This window comes from Erpetoichthys calabaricus, chromosome 3 (assembly GCF_900747795.2).
Source record: "Erpetoichthys calabaricus chromosome 3, fErpCal1.3, whole genome shotgun sequence".
Classification (NCBI taxonomy): Eukaryota; Metazoa; Chordata; class Cladistia; order Polypteriformes; family Polypteridae; genus Erpetoichthys; species Erpetoichthys calabaricus.
In genome coordinates this window covers 297,709,281-297,731,669 of record NC_041396.2, presented here as the reverse complement: position 1 = coordinate 297,731,669, position 22,389 = coordinate 297,709,281, and the positions used below count along the sequence as shown (strand labels likewise).

At 44.2% G+C, this 22,389-nt stretch overlaps 1 protein-coding gene across 4 annotated transcripts in view; it reads left to right on the top strand.

Moving 5' to 3' along the window:
- The window catches only part of znf385a (zinc finger protein 385A), a 317,688-nt gene that overhangs the window by 222,894 nt on the left and 72,405 nt on the right, over positions 1-22,389 (top strand). For 3 of the 4 annotated variants that reach the window (XR_007934492.1, XM_051925081.1, XM_051925080.1), the window contains exons 2-3: positions 1,295-1,434; positions 18,949-19,059. Coding sequence is in view for 3 of the 4 variants with exons in the window: in XM_051925081.1 (XP_051781041.1) it covers positions 1,295-1,434; positions 18,949-19,059 (251 nt within the window). In the remaining variant the exon portion in view is untranslated. Of the gene's footprint in view, positions 1-1,294; positions 1,435-7,527; positions 7,674-18,948; positions 19,060-22,389 lie in introns of those variants that run through there. The other variant, XM_051925082.1, reaches the window with a different exon arrangement.

The following is a 22,389-nucleotide window of genomic DNA, read 5'->3' as shown; positions in this document are numbered from 1 at the left end:
AACCCTTCTGTCCCCAGTTTGTGACCCCAGCAAATGCTGAGATCTCTCTACTCCAGATCTGACCCCTGACTTGACCCCACTGTTCGACACGTGACACTGTGATCGCTGAGTTAACCTCGCTGTCCCATACATATGACCCCCCCTTAAAAGGCTCTGCAGTCCACCCAAAATGTTCATTACATCCACACTCATGACTCCTCTCTCTCACTTCTTTATCCCCTGATTTGACCCTTCTGTCGTATATCTTTGACCCCTGACTTGTCCCCACTGTCCCATAGATGTGACCCCCTGACTTGTTTCTTCTGTTCAATATCTGTGACCCCCTGACATGTACCTACTGTCCCCCACCTGTCACCTCCTCTTTCAGCGGCCCCTTCAGTCTCTCCCTATATGTTTATAGCTCCCCACTGCAGATCCCTACTGTCTCACATCTGTGACCCTTGACTTGAACCCACTGTCCGACATGTGTGACCCCTGACACCCTTGTCCCATGACTGGGGCCTCTAACCTAACCTTACTGTCCCATACCTGCGACCCCTCTTTCAGGAGCCCCACTGTCCACCCTAAATGACGATCGCCTCCTCCCTCATGACCCCTCTCTCTTTTCCTTATTCCCCTGAATGGAGCCCCACTGTCCCAAAGCTGTGACCCCCTGACTTGGTCACAGATTTAGGACCGAGGGGTCAGAGTTTGGAGTTGTGGGAGAGACTGAAGGGGCTTCTGAAGGAGGAGGTTGCAGCTGTGGGACAGTGGGGACAAACCAGAGAGTCCCAGCGGTGGGACATCTGTGTGGCCCTGACCCCTCCATCCCATGTTTGTGACCCCTGCGGCCTCCTCTTAAATGTTCATGATCTCCTTAACCCTGACCCCCCATGTCCCTTGTCTGTGATCCTAAATGTTTCTTATTCTCTGGCTCAGTTTGGTTATTTTCGGATTTCTGTCTAAGCTTCTTATGTTTCCTGGGTGGATTTGCGGAGATTTTCACTGGACAGCTGTGGTGGGATGGTGGCCTTGGGGCTCAGGGGGGTGTCGTGTCCTTTTGCTCGTCGCACGGCTCCTTCAGCCAATCGCTGACCACTCACCCCCCCCGACCGGTGTCTCTGCCACCTCTTCTTGTCACCGCGCCAGGGGAGAGTGATTTAACAAGAAGAAAGTAAAAAGCTCTCCGAGTGACAAGTGGGCTCATTAATGAAGATGTCATTCCCAGCTGCTCTTCAGGCCGCCACTGGACGCCGTAACTCAATCTCTGCTTTGGCTGATGGGCTTCTTCTCCTTCTTCTCTTTCTCTCTGCAGGCAGCATCAACCGCCCAGGGGCCATTCCAGCCTTCCTGCGGACCCCCACTGTGATGCAGCCACACCTGGACATGAAGCCCTTCCTACAGTTTCCGCTGGAAACTCCGCACTCCGCCGGGATTTTCCCCAACTTCGCTGCTGTGAGTTTTCTAAATTTTGTGTGTGTGTGTGTGTGTCTTTGCAGTTAGCCCACCTCCCATCAGTTACTTCTTGGAGACCCCCAGGTGGACAACACCTCTTCAATATGCCCCCCACCCCCCCTCATCAGACCACTCTGTGAGCACCCAGAAATTCTTAGAACAGACATCCAAATGGTCAGTAGTGTCTGTCATACCCTTGGGACCCTAAGGGACCACTCTAAAAAGAAATAGCCTGTTAGCCCCCTAAATCAATTGCCTGGTAACCTCAAAAAACCCAGAGACCACCGCTTGATGCATTTGAACCCAGGTCAGCTTGTTATAAGGACCTTGTGACCAAACGTCGGCTCCAAATGTCACATAATTGTCCCGTAAGTAGACATCTCATAGTCCCCCAAAGGACGTGACCCTAAAAACACCTTGTCACCCAAGGTCAGCATTTGATTAGCACCTCACTAAGTTGAGCACCCCAGTAAGACCCCCAATACATCTGATCCCAGATCAGTATGTAATAAAAATGAATCATTAGTAGACATCTCGCACCCCCTCCCAAAAGGTTCTCCATCCATCCATTCGTCGCCCTAACCCAGTTATCCAAAGCAGGGGTGGGGGGAAGCTGGAGCCTATCCCAGCAAACATTGGCCACAAGGCAGGACAATCTCTTAGACGGGGTGCTAGCCCACCACAGGGTGAACACACACACACACACATCAGGGGCCGGTTTAGCACGGCCAGTCCACCTAACCTGCATCTATGTGGACTGTGGGAGGAAACCAAACACGAGGAGAACATGCAGGCTCCATGCTGATATGGACCAGGAAGTGAACTCCAGCCTCCTTGTTATGAGACAGCAGGGTTACCACTGCGCTGCCCCCCCTGCTGAGGCCATCACCCTAAAAATACCTTGTGACCCCAGGTCAGCATCTGGTCGATACCTTAAGACCATTAAGCTCAGCTCTCTCAAGACCCTTTGACCGCATATCTGCACCTTATCAGCACACTTGAACACAGGGCAATATGTTAGCAAAATGTCCCATAAGTAGACATCTCACAGTCCCCCAAGGTCATGACCCCTAAAAATACCTTGGGACCAGAAGTCAATGTCTGATCGCTTTACCGTGGCCACTAAGCTCAGCACTCGGTCAAGACCCTATGACCGCAGCTATGTCTGCACCCTATCAATACATCTGCTCCTGGGGTCTGTATGCTATCAACATGTCTCATACTGTAACTAAGCATCTCATACCAGGTCACTATCTGAACCTCACTAAGCTCAGCACTCTCTCAAGACCCTCTAATCCCACATCTGCAACCTGTCAAATCCCAAACCAGCACCGTATCAATGTACTGGAACACCAGACCAGTATGGGGTCCACATTAACTCAACACCTCATGAACAAGCTCAGGTGAGCAGTTCAGATACACGGAGACCACCGGCCTGTGCCTCAGTTCACACCTTAAACACCCCAAGCTCTCTAGCAATCCTCTGAGACCCCGCTATCTTAGAACTCAGTGACCCCAGATGTGCAAACTATTAGTGACCCAGGACCCCCGCCAAGTTCAGCATACTGAGAACTCCAGTTTAACACCCAAATGAAGACCTGAGGGGCCGTACATTCAAGAAATCAATAGATAGATAGATAGATAGATAGATAGATAGATAGATAGATAGATAGATAGATAGTAGATAGATAGATAGATAGATAGATAGATAGATAGATAGATAGATGTGAAAGGCACTATATAATAGATAGATAGATAGATAGATAGATAGATAGATAGATAGATAGATAGATAGATAGATAGATATTTTTTTTATTTTAAAAACAAACTTTATTTAATAAACACAGAAAATAAATCATAACAGTAAACCAAACTCAATCTTAAGTCATACAGAAAACATATACACACATTCCTATTTATGAATATTCAGTTTCAAACATTACATACTCAAATTGTTCTTTAGAATAAAATCTATATATATATTTATCTAATCCCTCCCATTGTTTTCACCCTCCAATCCCACTTATCCTTCATATTCTTTATTATCCCAAAGTTATAAATAAGTAAAAAACAAAACACCAAAATCAGAGCACAAATTGTAAATAATAATCTTCATCACATTTACAAAGGACATTATTTATGCACCACACTTCTTTAAACTGTGCTAAATTATTTGTAGACTTATAAAAATTAAAATCCACTAATATCCTACTTTCACACACTTTTCTAAAAAAAACAACAACGTCTTCAATCCCACTCCCAGTAATTTTGTTTTTACGGGTCTTCCATATTGACAGTTTTGCTTGTCCGATAATAAAATTAATTAAGTTCATATTCTCTCTTGTTTGTCGTGTAATTTTCACCCCAAACACAAACACCGTGCCATTATACGGGACCCCCAGCCCTTCTACTATTCTTTCAATTACACTAAAGAGGGTCTTGAGTCTCTCACAGTACATAAAAGCATGAAACACAGTTTCCCTCAGACCACAAAAAGGACAGCAATCAGAAACCCCCGGACATATAATCGATAAGAAGGAGTTCACCGCTAGTATCCCATGCACCAACCTCCACTGCAGGTCTCCCACCCTACTGGCCAATGGTGGCTTGTACAACGACCTCCAGGCGGGGTTCAGTCCTTGAGGGGCTCCGAGTTTGTCTCTCCACTGTGTGTCGTGTCTTCATGTCCTCAGCTGTTCCTGGTTGTTCACCTTCACGCACATTCTGTAGAGCTGCTTCCCTGGCACCGTAGGCAGAGATAACACCTCAAGAGAACGTAAGGCTAAAACTTCAGTCTCACTGTCCCTCAGTTCAACAGCTGGAGATACAGTAAGCGTTGGAAAAGGCGTTTCGTCAGTTGGCTTCAGTCGTGAGGTGAACATTCTGTGCAGGAGTGTCATGGATTCCCTGTCCAGTGATGATTGTATCCGACACAGAAACTTCTCCATGAGGCGCACTGAGTGCACTCCTGTCTCCTCTGCTACCACCTGTGCACTTTTCCAAGTGTAATTTATATGTAATTTAAATAGAGAGATAGATATGAATGGCTCTATATAATGTGATAGATAGATAGATAGATAGATAGATAGATAGATAGATAGATAGATAGATAGATAGATAGATAGATAGATAGATAGATAGATAGATAGATAGATAGATAGATAGATGTGAAAGGCACTATATAATAGATAGATAGATAGATGTGAAAGGCACTATATAATAGATAGATAGATAGATAGATAGATAGATAGATAGATAGATAGATAGATAGATAGATAGATAGATAGATAGATAGATATGAAAGGCATTATATGATAGATAGATAGATAGATAGATAGATAGATAGATAGATAGATAGATAGATAGATAGATAGATAGATAGATAGATAGATAGATAGATAGATAGGTGTGAAAGGCACTATATAATAGATAGATAGATAGATAGATAGATAGATAGATAGATAGATAGATAGATAGATAGATAGATAGATAGATAGATAGATAGATATAAAAGACTCTATATAATGTGATAGATAGATAGATAGATAGATAGATAGATAGATAGATAGATAGATAGATAGATAGATAGATAGATAGATAGATAGATGTGAAAGGCACTATATAATAGATAGATAGATAGATAGATAGATAGATAGATAGATAGATAGATAGATAGATGTGAAAGGCACTATATAATAGATAGATAGATAGATGTGAAAGGCACTATATAATAGATAGATAGATAGATAGATAGATAGATAGATAGATAGATAGATAGATAGATAGATAGATAGATAGATAGATAGATATGAAAGGCATTATATGATAGATAGATAGATAGATAGATAGATAGATAGATAGATAGATAGATAGATAGATAGATAGATAGATAGATAGATAGGTGTGAAAGGCACTATATAATAGATAGATAGATAGATAGATAGATAGATAGATAGATAGATAGATAGATAGATAGATAGATAGATAGATATAAAAGACTCTATATAATGTGATAGATAGATAGATAGATAGATAGATAGATAGATAGATAGATAGATAGATAGATAGATAGATAGATAGATAGATAGATAGATAGATAGATAGATAGATAGATGTGAAAGGCACTATATAATAGATAGATAGATAGATAGATAGATAGATAGATAGATAGATAGATAGATAGATAGATAGATAGATAGATAGATAGATAGAAATGCACTATATAATAGATAGATAGATAGATAGATAGATAGATAGATAGATAGATAGATAGATAGATAGATAGATAGATAGATAGATAGATAGATAGATAGATAGATAGATAGATAGATAGAAATGCACTATATAATAGATAGATAGATAGATAGATAGATAGATAGATAGATAGATAGATAGATAGATAGATAGATAGATAGATAGATAGATAGATAGATAGATAGATAGATAGATAGATAGATAGATAGATAGAAATGCACTATATAATAGATAGATAGATAGATAGATAGATAGATAGATAGATAGATAGATAGATAGATAGATAGATAGATAGATAGATAGATAGATAATCTGTCTGTCTCTGTCCCATTAGCATTCCTCCCCAGGCCCTGACCACCATAACAGTGCATTGAGACTCGAGGTCACCACTGTCCAGTACACTGTGACCACTTTCTTCAGCACTTTGTCACGGCCGTATCTGCACCTGTTGGGACCACCACGTCCAAGGCCTTATAACTACACTGTGCCTCCAGGTCTGCATGCTGTTACTATTTCATGACACCCCCCCCCCCCTCTAAGTTCAGCATGTTAAGTATGAATAATGTCACATAAGTGAACTTCTCGGTGCCCCTCAAGTCAATGATCCTACTCATATCTTGTGATTCGAGGTCAACATTTCATCAAAATCGCACGACTGCTAATTTTACTCCAAAGCTCAGAGTTAATGTCCCCACGGAGGTTGAGCAGAATCCCCACCTGTGCACATCACTCCTATGGTGTGAGATTAAGGGGTTTGATCGTCGGCCACACAGGGTGCTGCTGTTCATTTCCCACCCCCTCTGTGTGTTTTGACTGAGTTGATCAGAAGTGAATTTATAACATTTTTTTCTAATGTGGTCAGCAGATATCAGATAGATAGATAGATGTGAAAGGCACTATATAGCAATCAAGAAATGAAGGCGCTATATAATTCATAAGTAGCAGTGACAGGTACTGTATAATTAAATAAGTAGATATAAAGGAAATAAACTCTACGATTGATAGATAAAATGGTGCTATATAATAGATAGGTATGAAAGGCACTATATAACAGACTGATAGCACCTGTGTGATCGTGAGAGAGATAACGGGGACCCTGAGTCAGGTGTTGGGCGGGTTTTGATTGACTGGTATCGTTGCGAACTGGGTCACGTGACGTGCGTGTGTGCGCGTGCGTGCTGTTATTTTTATACTTGAGATTGCGTAATTTCCAACAACAATAGCGTAGCGTAACTATCACAGGAAGTATCCGTTCCAGCCATAATACACAGTACGTATCCCGTTAGTTAGATCAGTCCCGTGTCGGATCGCATTCATACACACACACGCACACACGCACGCACGAACGCGAACCGCTACAGGCTTGGTTATAGTCCGCACTCGAGTGCAACTGGTGTGGAGCCGGACTACGGGAAAAATCCCTCCAGAGTTCGAAACAACTGCCCCATAGAAAGTAGGAGTGAAACATCAGAAGCTGTGCGGTCTTTGGCTTAATCCTCGGCAGCAGCCAGCAGCAGTTCTTAAGACTGACCAGCAGATGGCTCCATTCGCTATGTGGTTTCGAGTGAAGGTGTGCGGCTCACTGCTTCAGTTCAAACAGAGGCTTCACAGTTCAGAGAGGGGTGAGAGGAAAGTAAGATGAGATAGGGGTGTTCTTTCTGACCCTTGGAGGCTTTGTCACTGACAGAAAATGTATGTGTGCCAGGGAGAGAGAGGGGTGCACAGAGGAGAAGCGGCTTGTAAGGGAAAGCAAACAGCCGGGAAGCCGAAGTAGGAGTCGCCGACGGACAGGGGGGCGGGCTTAGAGGAGGTCTCTGCGGCGAGAGTCCCTGGCTGTGCTCACAAGCTCGCACAAGACAAGCTGTTCTTCACGCGCTCTTGTCACTGAACTCAACAGTGGGAGGGCTGGCTGGCAGCTCGGGATGCCGGGATGCCAGCGCTGAAAGCATAGCTGCTCTGGCATCCACAAACGCTATTCAAGAGAGGTAAGAGTCGGCTCTCTCTTGATCTCTTTGATGTGCTGGGCTGATGGGGAGGTGGGGTGAGGATTCTTCAGTGCTGAAGCCGTTTTCGAAAAGTAAACTCATTCCCACAGTCAGCAGCCGAGGGCTGGGGGTTTTTTTTTCGACTGTTTGGCACACTATTGGTTGGTTCGCCGGATGCATGTTGTTTTCTGTATGTAGGGGGGACTGAACCTGGAACGTCTGATCAGCTCAGTGCTAAAAGACCAGGATCTGGAGAAACACCAAACAGGCCCTGAGGTCAAACAAGTCGGAGAGTTCAAATAGTTGTCTCTTTATATAGTCTGATTCCATCATTTCACAAAGGACGGCGGCCTTTTCCTTCTTTGGTGACTGATTCTGCAAGAACTCAATGAATCGCAGTTGTAGCATAGGGGTTGTCAGAACACAAAGAACTGCAGTTTTTAACTTCAAAGGGACCCAGCTTCACCTTCTTGGTAACCGATCTTGTTCAGGACCAAATCATATGCTGTAAGCTCACAAACATCTGTAGATCTTTACTACTTGGGTGACTGACATCATCAGATCACAAAGAGACGCATGTGCTGTAGCCTCTTGATACCTGATCCCATAAGGACCCAATGAAGTGCAGCATAACCTGATGCAGTCAGAGCACAAAGAACTGCAGGGTCTTTTTTACCTTCAGGGTGGCTGACCTCGTCAGTTTGTGAAGGGATGAAGTTTTACTTTCTTATTAACTGATCCTATCAGAACCCAGTGAATTGTAGTATACAGTAAGCTGATGCTGTCAGAACACAAAGAACTGCAGGGTTTTTACCTTCAGGGTGGCTGACCTCGTCAGAATGCATAGGAATGCAAACTTCCATTTCATAGACATCGATCCAGTCAAGACTTAATCTGATGTTGTCAAGTCACAAATAACTGCCTGGTCTTACCTTTAGGGTGACTGATCTCATCAGCTTGTGAAGGGATGAAGTTTTACCTTCTTGTTAAGTGATCCTATCAGAACCCAGGGAATTGTAGTATACAGTAAGCTGATGCTGTCAGAACACAAAGAACTGCAGGTTTTGTTTACCTTCAGGGTGGCTGACCTCATCAGCATGCACAGGGATGCAACTATACCTTCATAGAGACTGATCCTGTCAAGACTCAATGTGATGTTGTCAGAGAGCAAAGAACTGCAGGGTTTTTACCTTCAGGGTGGATGACCTCGTCAGAATGCATAGGGATGCAAACTTCCGTTTCATAGACACCGATCCAGTCAAGACTCAATGTGATGTTGTCAGAGTGCAAATAACTGCCTGGTCTTACCTCTAGGGTGACTAATCTCATCAGCTTGTGAAGGGATGAAGTTTTACCTTCTTGTTAACTGATCCTATCAAAACCCAGGGAATTGTAGTATAGACGGATCCTGCTTGACCATAAATAACTGCAGGGTTTTTACCTTCAGGGTGGCTGACCTCGTCAGAATGCATAGGGATGCAAACTTACGTTTCATAGAAACCGATCCAGTCAAGACTCAATCTGATGTTTTCAGAGTGCAAATAACTGCAGGGTCTTACCTCTAGGGTGACTGACCTCGTCAGTTTGTGAAGGGATGAAGTTTTACCTTCTTGTTAACTGATCCTATCAGAACCCAGGGAATTGTAGTATACAGTAAACTGATGCTGTCAGAACACAAAGAACTGCAGGGGTTTTTTACCTTCAGGGTGGCTGACCTCATCAGCATACACAGGGATGCAATTATACCCTCATAGAGACTGATCCTGTCAAGACTCAATGTGATGTTGTCAGAGCGCAAAGAACTGCAGGGTTTTTACCTTCAGGGTAGCTGACCTCGTCAGAATGCATAGGGATGCAAACTTCCGTTTCATAGACACCGATCCAGTCAAGACTCAATCTGATGTTGTCAAGTCACAAATAAACTGCCTGGTCTTACCTCTATGGTGACTGGTCTCATCAGCTTGTGAAGGGATGAAGCTTTACCTTCTTGTTAACTGATCCTGTCAGCATAGTCTGATGCTGTCAGAACATAAAGAGCCACAGTTTTCTTTTTATGTTTGGGTGAGTGACCTCATTCGATCACACCAAGTGACTGATCCTGTCAGGACCCAGTGAACTGCAGCTTTACATTTTTAATGTCTGTTCCTGACGGATCATAAAAAGCTTGCAGACTTCGAAAATCTGATTGTGTCTGAACACACCGAGGTGAAATCTGAAGTCTGACACTGCATGCTTTGCTGTCTTGGAGTCTAATTTTGTCCCGTGACCTCCCTTTTTTATTCCTTCTGGTGCCTGAGAATGCCAGATCGCAAAACTGCAACTTTTACCTTCTCATATCCCAATCCTGATATCTCCTCAATGGCACATACACAGCTGTCCATCAAGCTTACTGGTCAAGTGAGTCTGATTCTGTTAGAGTATAAAGGCCTTCCACTTTATCTTTATTGGGTCTGATTCTTTTTGTCGCTTTATTCCACTGGCCAGTGATCGTGACCGACCACCAAAGGGCTGCACCTTCACCTTCCTAGAGCCTAACCACCAGAGAACACAAAATGGCAAGGTTTGCGTCATTGTAGGCTGATCATGTCAGTTCACCAGAGAATGCGGTCTCACAGTCAGATTCTGCCAGATCCAATAGAACTGTAGCTTTAACATCATGGAACTTAACAATTGAACAAAACAACATTTCATTGGCGACTGATCATGTCAAATCGCAAAGGGCCTACAGATGTACCTCCTTAAGGACAGAGTAAGGCTTTAGAAGTCTGGGTGTTTGGCCAAACCAGATCAGCATATACAGAAGAAAAAACTCTGCTGGGACTGATCTCGACCAATTACAAAATGCTGCACCTGTAACTTCTTGGATCCTTAACCTTTCAGGATGCAAAGTGGTGACTGATACAGTCCTATCACTGTAGACTGCAATTGTACCTCCTGGTAGTCTGATTCTGTCCAAACCCAAAAAACTGCCACTTTAGCATTCCAGTGTTGGCCATACAAGAGCACAGAAGATGTGTTGTAACTCTGCATGGACTGATCTTGATCACTCACAGCCCTCTGCACCCTGAGCTCCTCAGTTCCTAATCATTTCACAACACAAAGCGGTGCCTGATCCTGTCCAGTCACATGGGACTGCTTGTATTTCGTTATCAGATCTCGATGAACTGTAGAAATAACCTCTATGGACGGATCTTGACTCATCACAAAGGCCCACACCTTCACCTCTTGGGATTCTAACCACATTAGGGATTCAAAATGAGGACCTTACAGTCGCCGCTGGGTTATATTGTCAGAAGCCGACCATCGTGACTGTAATTCCTCAGAGTGAGATCCCAAGACCCCCAGCTTTCGCTGACTGATGAAATGACATTTGACTTTGGGGCTCTGATTTTTGTCAGATCACAAAAGCCCGCATATTTTTTTCATTTCTTGAAGCCTAATGATGTCAGATCACATCACTGTGTAAGTTGACTACCCTGGTGGCTGATCGTGTCAATGTATAAATCAGCCCGGCTTTTAACTCTTTGATGTGTGTTTATGTCAGACCCCAAAGGACTCTGTGTATGCTTCATTCTTTAGGAGCTGATCCTGACAGATCACAAAGACCTGCACGTTGGAGTTTAATGACCTCATATCACTTAATTAAGTAGCTTGACTATCTTGATGACTGATTGTATCAAATTAAGAGACACTGCAGCTTTAAGTTTTTGGAATCTGTTCATGTCAGAATCCAAAAAACGTAATGTATAATTCGTTAGGAGCTGATCCTGGCAGACCTTAAAGGCCTGCACATTTTTACTTTCTTATAATTTAATGCACTTATATGAATGAATTAAGTAGCTTGACTAGCTTGTCGACTGATCGTATCAAATTGAGAGACACCGCAGCTTTAGGTTTTGGCAATCTGTTCATGTCAGAATCCAAAAAACTTAATGTATAATTCATTAGGAGCTGATCCTGGCAGACCTTGAGGGCCTGCACATATTTACTTTCTTATAATTTAATGCACTTATATGAATTAATTGAGTAGCTGGACTATCTTGTCAACTGATCGTATCAAATTAAGAGACACCACAGCTTTAGGTTTTTGGAATCTGTTCATGTCAGAACTCAAAGAATGTTATGTATTATTCCTTAGGAGCTGAACCTGGCAGCCCTTAAGGGCTTACACATATTTCTTCTTTTGGAGTTTTATGATTTGTAAATCAAATAATACTTAAGTTTGACACCCTTGCTGACTTATCGTGTCTTTGTACAAATCAGCCAAGCTTTTAACTCTTTGGCATGTGTTCATGTCAGACCCCAAAGGAGACTGTCTATACTTCATTCTTTATGAGCTGATCCTGACAGATCATAAAGACCTGCAAATTTTTACTTATAATTTAATGATCTTATATGAATTAATCAAGTAGCTTGACTGTGTTAACAACTGATTGTATCAAATTAAGAGACACCACAGCTTTAGGTTTTGCAATCTGTTCATATCATATCCAAAAGGACTTTATATATATTTCCTTAGGAGCTGATCTTGGCAGACCTTAAGGGCCTGCACATTTTTCTTCTTTTGGAGTTTAATGATTTGTTCATCACATAATATTGAAGTCTGACTACCTGGCTGACTGATAGTGTCTTTGTACAAATGAGCCCGCTTTTAACTCTTTGGCGTGTGTTCATGTCAGACCCCAAAGGACTCTGTGTATGCTTCATTCTTTAGGAGCTGATCCTGACAGATCACAAAGGCCTGCACGTTGGAGTTTAATGACCTCATATCACTTAATCAAGTAGCTTGACTATCTTGACGACTGATTGTATCAAATTGAGAGACACCACAGCTTTAGGTTTTTGCAATCTGTTCATGTCAGAATCCAAAGAACTTAATGTATAATTCCTTAGGAGCTGATCCTGGCAGACCTTAAGGGCCTGCATAGATTTACTTTCTTATAATTTAATGCACTTATATGAATTAATTAAGTAGCTTCACTATCTTGTCGACTGATCATATGAAATTGAGAGACACTGCAGCTGTATGTTTTTGGAATCTGTTCATGTCAGAATCCAAAGGACTTTATGCATAATTCCTTAGGAGCTGATCCTGGCAGACCTTAAGGGTCTGCACATATTTACTTTCTTATAATTTAATGCACTTATATTAATTAATTAATTAGCTTGACTATCTTGACGAGTGATCGTATGAAATTGAGAGACACTGCAGCTTTAAGTTTTTGGAATCTTTTCATGTCAGAACCCAAAGGACTTTATGTATAATTCCTTAGGAGCTGATCCTGGCAGATCTTAAGGGCCTGTACATATTTACTTTCTTATAATTTAATGCACTTATATGAATTAATTAAGTAGCTTGACTATCTTGACGAGTGATCGTATCTAATTAAGAGACACTGCAGCTTTAAGTTTTTGGAATCTTTTCATGTCAGAACCCAAAGGACTTTATGTATAATTCCTTAGGAGCTGATCCTGGCAGATCTTAAGGGCCTGCACATATTTACTTTCTTATAATTTAATGCACTTATATGAATTAATTAAGTAGCTTGACTACCTTGACGAGTGATCGTATCAAATTAAGAGACACTGCAGCTTTAAGTTTTTGGAATCTTTTCATGTCAGAACCCAAAGGACTTTATGTATAATTCCTTAGGAGCTGATCCTGGCAGATCTTAAGGGCCTGCACATATTTACTTTCTTATAATTTAATGCACTTATATGAATTAATTAAGTAGCTTGACTACCTTGACGAGTGATCGTATCAAATTAAGAGACACTGCAGCTTTAAGTTTTTGGAATCTGTTCATGTCAGAACTCAAAGGACTTTATGTATAATTCCTTAGGAGCTGATCCTGACAGATCATAAAGGCCTGCAAATTTTTCTTGTTTTGGGGTTTAATGATGTGTAAAGCACATAATATTGAAGAACTGTAGAAATGACCTCTGTGGACAGGTCTTGACTCATCACAAAGACCAGCACCTTCACCTCCTTGAATTCTAAGCATGTCTGGACTCAAAATAATGACCCTATGCTCGTCACTGGGTTATAAAGTCAGAACCGTGACTGTAGCTCAACTGATCGCAAGACACTCATCTTTATCTCATTGATGAAGTGACATTTGACTTCTGGGTCTGATTCCAAAAGACCACAAAGGCCCGCACATTTTTCATTTCTTGAAGTCCAATGATGTCAGATCGCATACTTGTGTAAGCTGACTCCCTTTCTGACTGATCGTGTCTGTGTACAAATCAGCCCAGTTTATAACTCTTTGGCATGTGTTTATGTCAGACCCCAAAGGACTGTATGTACACTTCCTTAGGAGCTGATCCTGACAGATCAGAATGGACCTGCACACTAACTCCATGGATCTTGGCCATTTCAAAGTACAGAAAACTGATCTCTATCGCACTGGTGACTGATCATGACAGCACACCAAGGCCCGCAGTTTCACCTTCTTGGAACATCGTGTGACATTAATGCTTTTCAATTATAATTTTAGCAAATAATATGTTGTAATAGTCCAGCTGGCATGGTGATGGATGATGGGAGTTTGCAATGTCGTACTGCAGGGTTTGGCCCAGAATGACCACACAAGGACCGAAGCATTTCCTCGTTAAGACCGATATTAGATCATGTAATGTTACAGCTTGACTTACCCGGGTGACTGACCATGGAAGATTACAAAAGGCCTGTCTTATCTGATTCTGCCATAGTTTGAGATGACAGCAGAGTCCATCATGAATGTCGTGTTTTGCAATCCTAAAGCCCTCGATTTCAAACATCTAGCCTGATCCTGCCGGTTCCCAGAGGTCTGCGTTTTTACTCCATTAAGATCTGATTCTGACTCACAGTCTGACTTTATCAGCTTCACTACTACGTGGTGTTTAAATCACCTGCAGCTTGTATTAAATGTCTTCCAATCCTAGCTAATCGGAGATGTTTGCTTGCACAGGTGTGTGAGTCTGTCAGATCTCAGAGGGCTGCTTTCTTCTGTTTTTTGACATTTTGACTCTTTTCCCCTCCCAGACTCCAGAATTTTTCTCAGGCTGTATGCGTTTTGTTCCAGATGGATGCCAGAGCTCCAGCTCCCCGGAGTTTGGTTCAGTCCTTATTTTTGTAGCTGGATCCTGTCAGATCACTGAGGCCTGCGACGTCACCTCTTTATAAATCTGATTTTTGGCATGTTTACCAAAGAAACAAACACATTGTTTTGTATCGTAGGAACAAAGGCAGGCTGTTCCTTCAGTTAGCTGCTGTCCCCTCTGTGCTCTCAACCCCTCCGGCATGTAGAACGGCATTAGTGCTTTTCATTAGTGGAGGTTCTGCTGCAAATTGACTAATTCCGTCTCCTAAAATAACTCCATGCTTGGGTTGCAGCAGGGCAGGGCTCTGGCACGCAGAAATAGCTTGGCTGAAAGCTGCGGTAAAACCTCCCGGCATATCACCGCAGAGAGTCCCGCTGGTACTGGGAGGACGGGAAGATCACGGCCCCCGCTTTCTCATTCAGTCGGGGTCTCTTTTGTTGAAGTTGCTGCTCAAAGGAATTCTGACGCTTTGAGAGAAAAATGAAACTGAAAAAATGAAGAGTGGGAACACTGAGCTACCTCCCCGGGGGCTGCTGTGGGAGTGAGCGCTGACTGGGGGCTTTCAAAGGTGCTGAGGGAGAGGGGAGTGACTTGGTCATGGGAGTGAGGGGTGAGCAGGGGAGGGGGAGTGAGGGGTGAGCAGGGGAGAATAGTGAACTGGTCATGAGAGTGAGGGGTAAACGGGAGAGAATAGTGAACTGGTCATGGGAATGAGGGGTGAGCAGGGGAGAATAGTGAACTGGTCATGGGAGTGAGGGGTAAACGGGAGAGAATAGTGAACTGGTCATGGGAATGAGGGGTGAGCAGGGGAGAATAGTGAACTGGTCATGAGAGTGAGGGGTAAATGGGAGAGAATAGTGAACTGGTCATGGGAATGAGGGGTGAGCAGGGGAGAATAGTGAACTGGTCATGGGAGTGAGGGGTAAACGGGAGAGAATAGTGAACTGGTCATGGGAATGAGGGGTGAGCAGGGGAGAATAGTGAACTGGTCATGGGAATGAGGGGTGAGAAGGGGAGAATAGTGAACTGGTCAGGGGAGAATAGTGAACTGGTCATGGGAATGAGGGGTGAGCAGGGGAGAATAGTGAACTGGTCATGGGAGTGAGGGGTAAACGGGAGAGAATAGTGAACTGGTCATGGGAATGAGGGGTGAGCAGGGGAGAATAGTGAACTGGTCATGGGAGTGAGGGGTAAATGGGAGAATAGTGAACTGGTCATGGGAGTGAGTGGTAAATGGGAGAATAGTGAACTGGTCATGGGAATGAGGGGTGAGAAGGGGAGAATAGTGAACTGGTCATTGGAGTGAGTGGTAAATGGGAGAATAGTGAACTGGTCATGGGAATGAGGGGTGAGCAGGGGAGAATAGTGAACTGGTCATGGGAGTGAGGGGTGAGCAGGGGAGGGGGAGTGAGCAGTCATGGGAGTGAGGGGTGAGCAGGGGAGAATAGTGAACTGGTCATGAGAGTGAGGGGTAAATGGGAGAGAATAGTGAACTGGTCATGGGAGTGAGGGGTAAATGGGAGAGAATAGTGAACTGGTCATGGGAATGAGGGGTGAGAAGGGGAGAATAGTGAACTGGTCATGGGAGTGAGGGGTAAATGGGAGAGAATAGTGAACTGGTCATGGGAATGAGGGGTGAGCAGGGGAGAATAGTTAACTGGTCATGGGAGTGAGGGGTAAATGGGAGAGAATAGTGAACTGGTCATGAGAGTGAAGGGTAAACGGGAGAGAATAGTAAACTGGTCATGGGAATGAGGGGTGAGAAGGGGAGAATAGTGAACTGGTCATGGGAGTGAGGGGTAAATGGGAGAGAATAGTGAACTGGTCATGAGAGTGAGGGGTAAATGGGAGAATAGTGAACTGGTCATGAGAGTGAGGGGTGAGCAGGGGAGAATAGTGAACTGGTCATGGGAGTGAGGGGTGAGCAGGGGAGAATAGTGAACTGGTCATGGGAGTGAGGGGTAAATGGGAGAGAATAGTGAACTGGTCATGGGAGTGAGGGGTAAATGGGAGAGAATAGTGAACTGGTCATGGGAGTGAGGGGTAAATGGGAGAATAGTGAACTGGTCATGAGAGTGAGGGGTGAGCAGGGGAGAATAGTGAACTGGTCATGGGAGTGAGGGGTAAATGGGAGAGAATAGTGAACTGGTCATGAGAGTGAGTGGTAAATGGGAGAGAATAGTGAACTGGTCATGGGAATGAGGGGTGAGAAGGGGAGAATAGTGAACTGGTCATGGGAGTGAGGGATAAATGGGAGAGAATATTGAACTGGTCATGAGAGTGAGTGGTAAATGGGAGAGAATAGTGAACTGGTCATGAGAGTGAGGGGTGAGAAGGGGAGAATAGTGAACTGGTCATGAGAATGAGGGGTGAGCAGGGGAGAATAGTGAACTGGTCATGGGAGTGAGGGGTAAATGGGAGAATAGTGAACTGGTCATGGGAGTGAGGGGTAAATGGGAGAGAATAGTGAACTGGTCATGGGAATGAGGGGTGAGCAGGGGAGAATAGTGAACTGGTCATGGGAGTGAGGGGTAAATGGGAGAGAATAGTGAACTGGTCATGAGAGTGAGGGGTAAATGGGAGAGAATAGTGAACTGGTCATGAGAGTGAGGGGTAAATGGGAGAGAATAGTGAACTGGTCATGGGAATGAGGGGTGAGAAGGGGAGAATAGTGAACTGGTCATGGGAGTGAGTGGTAAATGGGAGAGAATAGTCAACTGGTCATGAGAGTGAGTGGTAAATGGGAGAGAATAGTCAACTGGTCATGGGAATGAGGGGTGAGCATAGTGAACAGGTCATGGGGTCATATTGCAGACAATGCAGAGTGACAACAGTTAACAACATAATGGAGGACTGCTGCTCGGTGGAATGTCACTATCAGTCATAGAGTCCCCTTCAGGGTCACCTGTGCCACACAGGGCTTTTACAGAAACAGGCATCATCCTGGTGTATCAGAGGGCTCTGTTATAATGCGGTACAAATAATGGAGCCGTCATGTCAGTCACCCAATTGTGTATATAGTGCCCTCACTGTGGACTCCATGGACAAGCTTGAAAATGCACTTAATAAAGGTGATGTGGGTAACTGAGCCAGGAACAAAGTGTGAGCAGTGGTTTTAGACAGTGGATGGAGTGAGCAAGTGAGAGAGTAACGGTATACTGGTGAACAATGAGCTGTGGGTAAGTGAGGGAGTGAGGATATATGAAAACATTAAAGAGTGTGTGAGTGATGATTGATTGCAGTGCAATGACTGAGTGAGTGAGTGAGTGAGTGAGTGAGTGAGTGAGTGAGTGAGTGAGTGAGTGAGTGAGTGAGTGAGTGAGTGAGTGAGTGAGTGAGTGAGTGAGTGAGTGAGTGAGTGAGTGAGTGAGTGAGTGAGTAGATGACAATATACCAAACTGAAAACTACAGAGAGTGAGTTAATGAAGTAGTGAATGAACGATGATATAGTGTAGTGTAATAATTAAAGTGTGAATAAGTGAATGAATGACTGTGTGAGAGAGTGAGTAATGACATGTTGTGGTGAAATGGTGAGCTGTGAGTAGACGGTACTGTAGTACTGCACCTTACCGACTGAGCAGTGATAGAGTGCATTGTGTGCTGCTGAGTGAGTGAGGGATGTCACGCCATGTGTGAGTGATCCTGGCACGACGCCCCATCATGTTCTCATATTAAAGCCCCCCCCCCCCCACCCCAATGTAATGGATTGGAAGCTGAGGGGCCGGCGGGCTGACAGCCTTCATCAGTCTCTGCGTCTGCTGGCTTCCCTCAGGCGGCCGGTGCTGTCAGCCTGTAGACCATTACTGTCTCGGGAGGAATGTAAACGGCGTGTGAGATGTTTGACCCCCAACACCCCCCCACCCCCCCCCCCACCTTTCAGTAGGTGTTTGCACATCCCATCCATCTGTGGCTCCCTGGCGCTGACCTCCACCTCACCTCTCCGTGCCACTTTCTTTGTTTAAGCTGGCCCAAGTCCAATGTAGCACCCCAAGCTGAGGGGGCTGCCATCTTTTTTTGGACTTTTGCTGCTAAACGCTGCGAGTTTCCGTCTTCTTTAAATTTCAGTAACAACAAGTGAGACGCTCTGGGATCTAGCATGGGAAGAGGGGTTCGCTCTCTGAAAGTGAAAAACTAAAACTAAACATTTCTTCTTCTTCTTCTTCCTCCTCCTCCGCCTCCTCCCTTGCAGATGGACCCCATCCAGAAGGCCGTGATTAACCACACGTTTGGTGTTCCGCTGATTAAGACCAAAAGGCCGGTCATTTCCTGCAACGTCTGCCAGATCCGCTTCAACTCAGAGGTGAGTGTCCTCCTGCCCCGGCACCCGTCCTTCCTTTGGTACTCCCAGAGCCGAGCAGCTGGCCTGCACACGCTTAGCCCCTTGAGACCACCCCGGGGCCAGACGCCACTCACTCAGGAATGAGGTGTTAATGTGTGAGACGAGCCCCCTGGTCCCTTGTTTGATGGCCTGTCAGTCATCGGCGTGCTGCTTCAGGGGGGATGAGTGCACCCCACTTAAGAGGGTCAGGTGCCATCTATACTGCAGGCACAGTCAGGGCATATGGGTGCCCACCCACCTCGTCCAGATGTGTGCCCACCCACCTCGCCCAGGTGTGTGCCCACCCACCTCACCCAGATGTGTGCCCACCCACCTCGCCCAGATGTGTGCCCATCCACCTCGCCCAGATGTGCCCGTCCACCTCGTCCAGATGTGTGCCGGCCCTCCTCTCCCAGATGTGTATCCGCCCACCTCACCCAGATGTGTGCCCACTATGATATGTCACATTGTGCAGGTGGGGTTGATAAAGGAGTGTCCTTCAAGCTATTTGGGCTCCAAGTGCCCCCTCTGCTATGCTGTCCTGTGCTTTAATGGCCCTTTGTCTTTCCTTTGAGCATGGGAATGGCGCTATATAAATAAAATGTATCATCATCTTTTTGTCTCCCCCCAAACCCCGTCAGCTTTTTGTGGGTTTCCACTCTCACAGTTCTGGTTTATCATCACATAAGAGAAAGAGGTTCATTTTTCAAATCCTAAAATCTCAGTGCCCACACGCTGGCACCGGAGTTGCTGTTTGTCGGCCTGGTTTGATTGTTGTCACTTTCTGCAAGTTGCCCAGACCAGAGGCAGTGGAGGGCATCTGCTTTACACAGCAGTGGCCAGGAGGGGGTGCTGTTTTATGCCCTGAGCAGGATGGATAATTTCTTTGGATTTGCAACAAGTCGTGAAACTTCTAAAAGACACTGTATAAAATAAAGAATGATTATTTAACAGTGTCAATAATGGAAGAATGACGTTCAGGAAACTGATTTGGCAATGCTGGGCACTAATAACTGGGTGACTTTTGTGGCAGAATTTAAATGACATTTTTTGTGGAACCGAGGCTTCTATTTCTCTTTACGTTGGAGAGGTTTTAATTTATGTCAGATACCCTGCCAAGGGTTGGCACAGTTTGCTGTCTGTCAGCCCTCGAGTCAGACATTTTAATTCCTGCATAAAACGTGTATGTTCTCCCCGTGTTTGTGTAGGCATTTCTCCAGTATTATGGTTTTCCAGCCTTCCAAATGCATCACTTTAGGGTTAACTAATGACTTGAAACTGACCCAGTATGTGTGAGTGAGTGTGTGAGTGTGCCCTGTGATGGCCGGATACCACTTTCTAACCAGAATAATCCCTGGAGAGGCGCTGTTGATGCCATCATCAGTGGCATTAAGGTGGCCAAGTATGGCTGCCAGGCCATCATAGGGCATCTTCACTCACACTCACGCTCTGGCTCACATAGTGCCAATTTTCAAGTCACTCATTAAAATCAGAGACTTGAAGTGGTGGTACCCACACTAACCCGCTGGGGGGGGGGGGGGTTAGGGGGGGGCACTGATTTTTTTTTTTTTTCAACACGAAACTTGTTAAGGGTGGATTTCACAGAAATGTAAGGCAGAGGACCATAAATGACTAAAGTAGTGTAGTGGGCAGTAGGACTTCAGGGACATTCAAATCTCAAAGTGAATAAGATGGCACGAGCTTGTTGAGTGAATGATCTGTTCCCATCATGGATGATCTAATGGTGTAATTGTGCAGACCGGGGTCAAACTGTTGAATTAAAGTGTGTTAGGGGCTTTAATGCATGTTTCTTTGACATGGCGCTAGAAAGTGGTGACTTGTTGCATGATGGCTGGGCATGTTATGAATTTCACTGTGCTTGGCATATGAGACAGTATGGGAAAAAAAAAAAACTCACTGATTATGGCACCAGAGAGTGGTGATGATAAGTTACATGTTGAAAAGCCCTCCCTGGCTTACATTTAGATTCCATTTGTTTGAATTTTTCCCCTCATATATTGTGTTTATTATTTGTACAATTCTGTAATTTATATCAGTTTTGATTGTTCTTTAGTTTCTATGCATGGCAGTATGTTTTGCCTTTATAATGTGGGTGGTTCCCCCAGAGGCAGAGTCTATCACCATTCATGGATGGGACTACATTTCCCATCAGCCTTTGTAAGACCAGGAGCAGTCCCTCACTGTACTCTCATATGTGACAATATTGACAATATGAGCCTAGGAATATGACTGCTATTATTACTGTTACAAGGCCAAAGAATAAGAGATAATTAATCTAGTAGTATTGTTCTCCTGACCTCTAGACACACTGCCCTCTAGTGGTCAGGGGATCAATACTAATGCAATAATTTTCTCTTGGGTCTTCTACTCGTAGTACTAGCATTCATGTGCTAGTCAATAGTAGCATTTATACTAATTATTTTTATTAGTATTGATCCCCTGACCACTAGAGGGCAATGTGCTCCAAACTCACAAAGGGGGTCAGTCTCTAGTAGCCTTAGTGAGTGTGGTACACACTGCCCTCTAGTGGTCAGGAGATCAATGCTAATGAAATCATTCCTCTTGGGTCTTTGTACTAGTAGTAGTAGCATTCATGTACTTGTAGTAGAAGCATTCATACTAATTAATTAATTTTATTAGTATTGATCCCCTGACCACTAGAGGGCAATGTGTTCCAAACTCTCTAAGGTTACTGCAGGGTTACCCAATCTGGCACTCACCAGTGTAACTCTGTCGTTATACCAGATTGGGGGTCGTCTCCGTCTCCAGTAGCCTTAGTAAGTTTGGTACACACTGCCCTCTACTGGTCAGGGGATCAATACTGATGAATTCATTTCTCTTGGGTCTTGTACTAGAACTAGTAGCACTCATACTAATTAATCAATTTTATTAGAATTGATCCCCTGACCACTAGAGGGCAGTGTTTTTCCAAACTCACAAAGGGCGTCAGTCTCCAGTAGCCTTAGTGAGTGTGGTACACACTGACCTCTAGTGGTCAGGAGATCAATACTAATGAAATCATTCCTCTTGGGTCTTCTACTAGTAGTAGTAGCACTCATGTACTTGTAGTAGAAGCATTCACACTAATTAATTAATTTTATTAGTATTGATCCTCTGACCACTAGAGGGCAATGTGTTCCAAACTCTCTAAGGTTACCCTGACCATCCAGGAGGCAGTAACTGAAGCACATAGCCCCACCCAGAGCATTGCCACTCAAGCATATAGCCCCACCCAGAGCACTGCCACTCAAGCATATAGCCCCGCCCAGAGCACTGTCACTTAAGCAGATA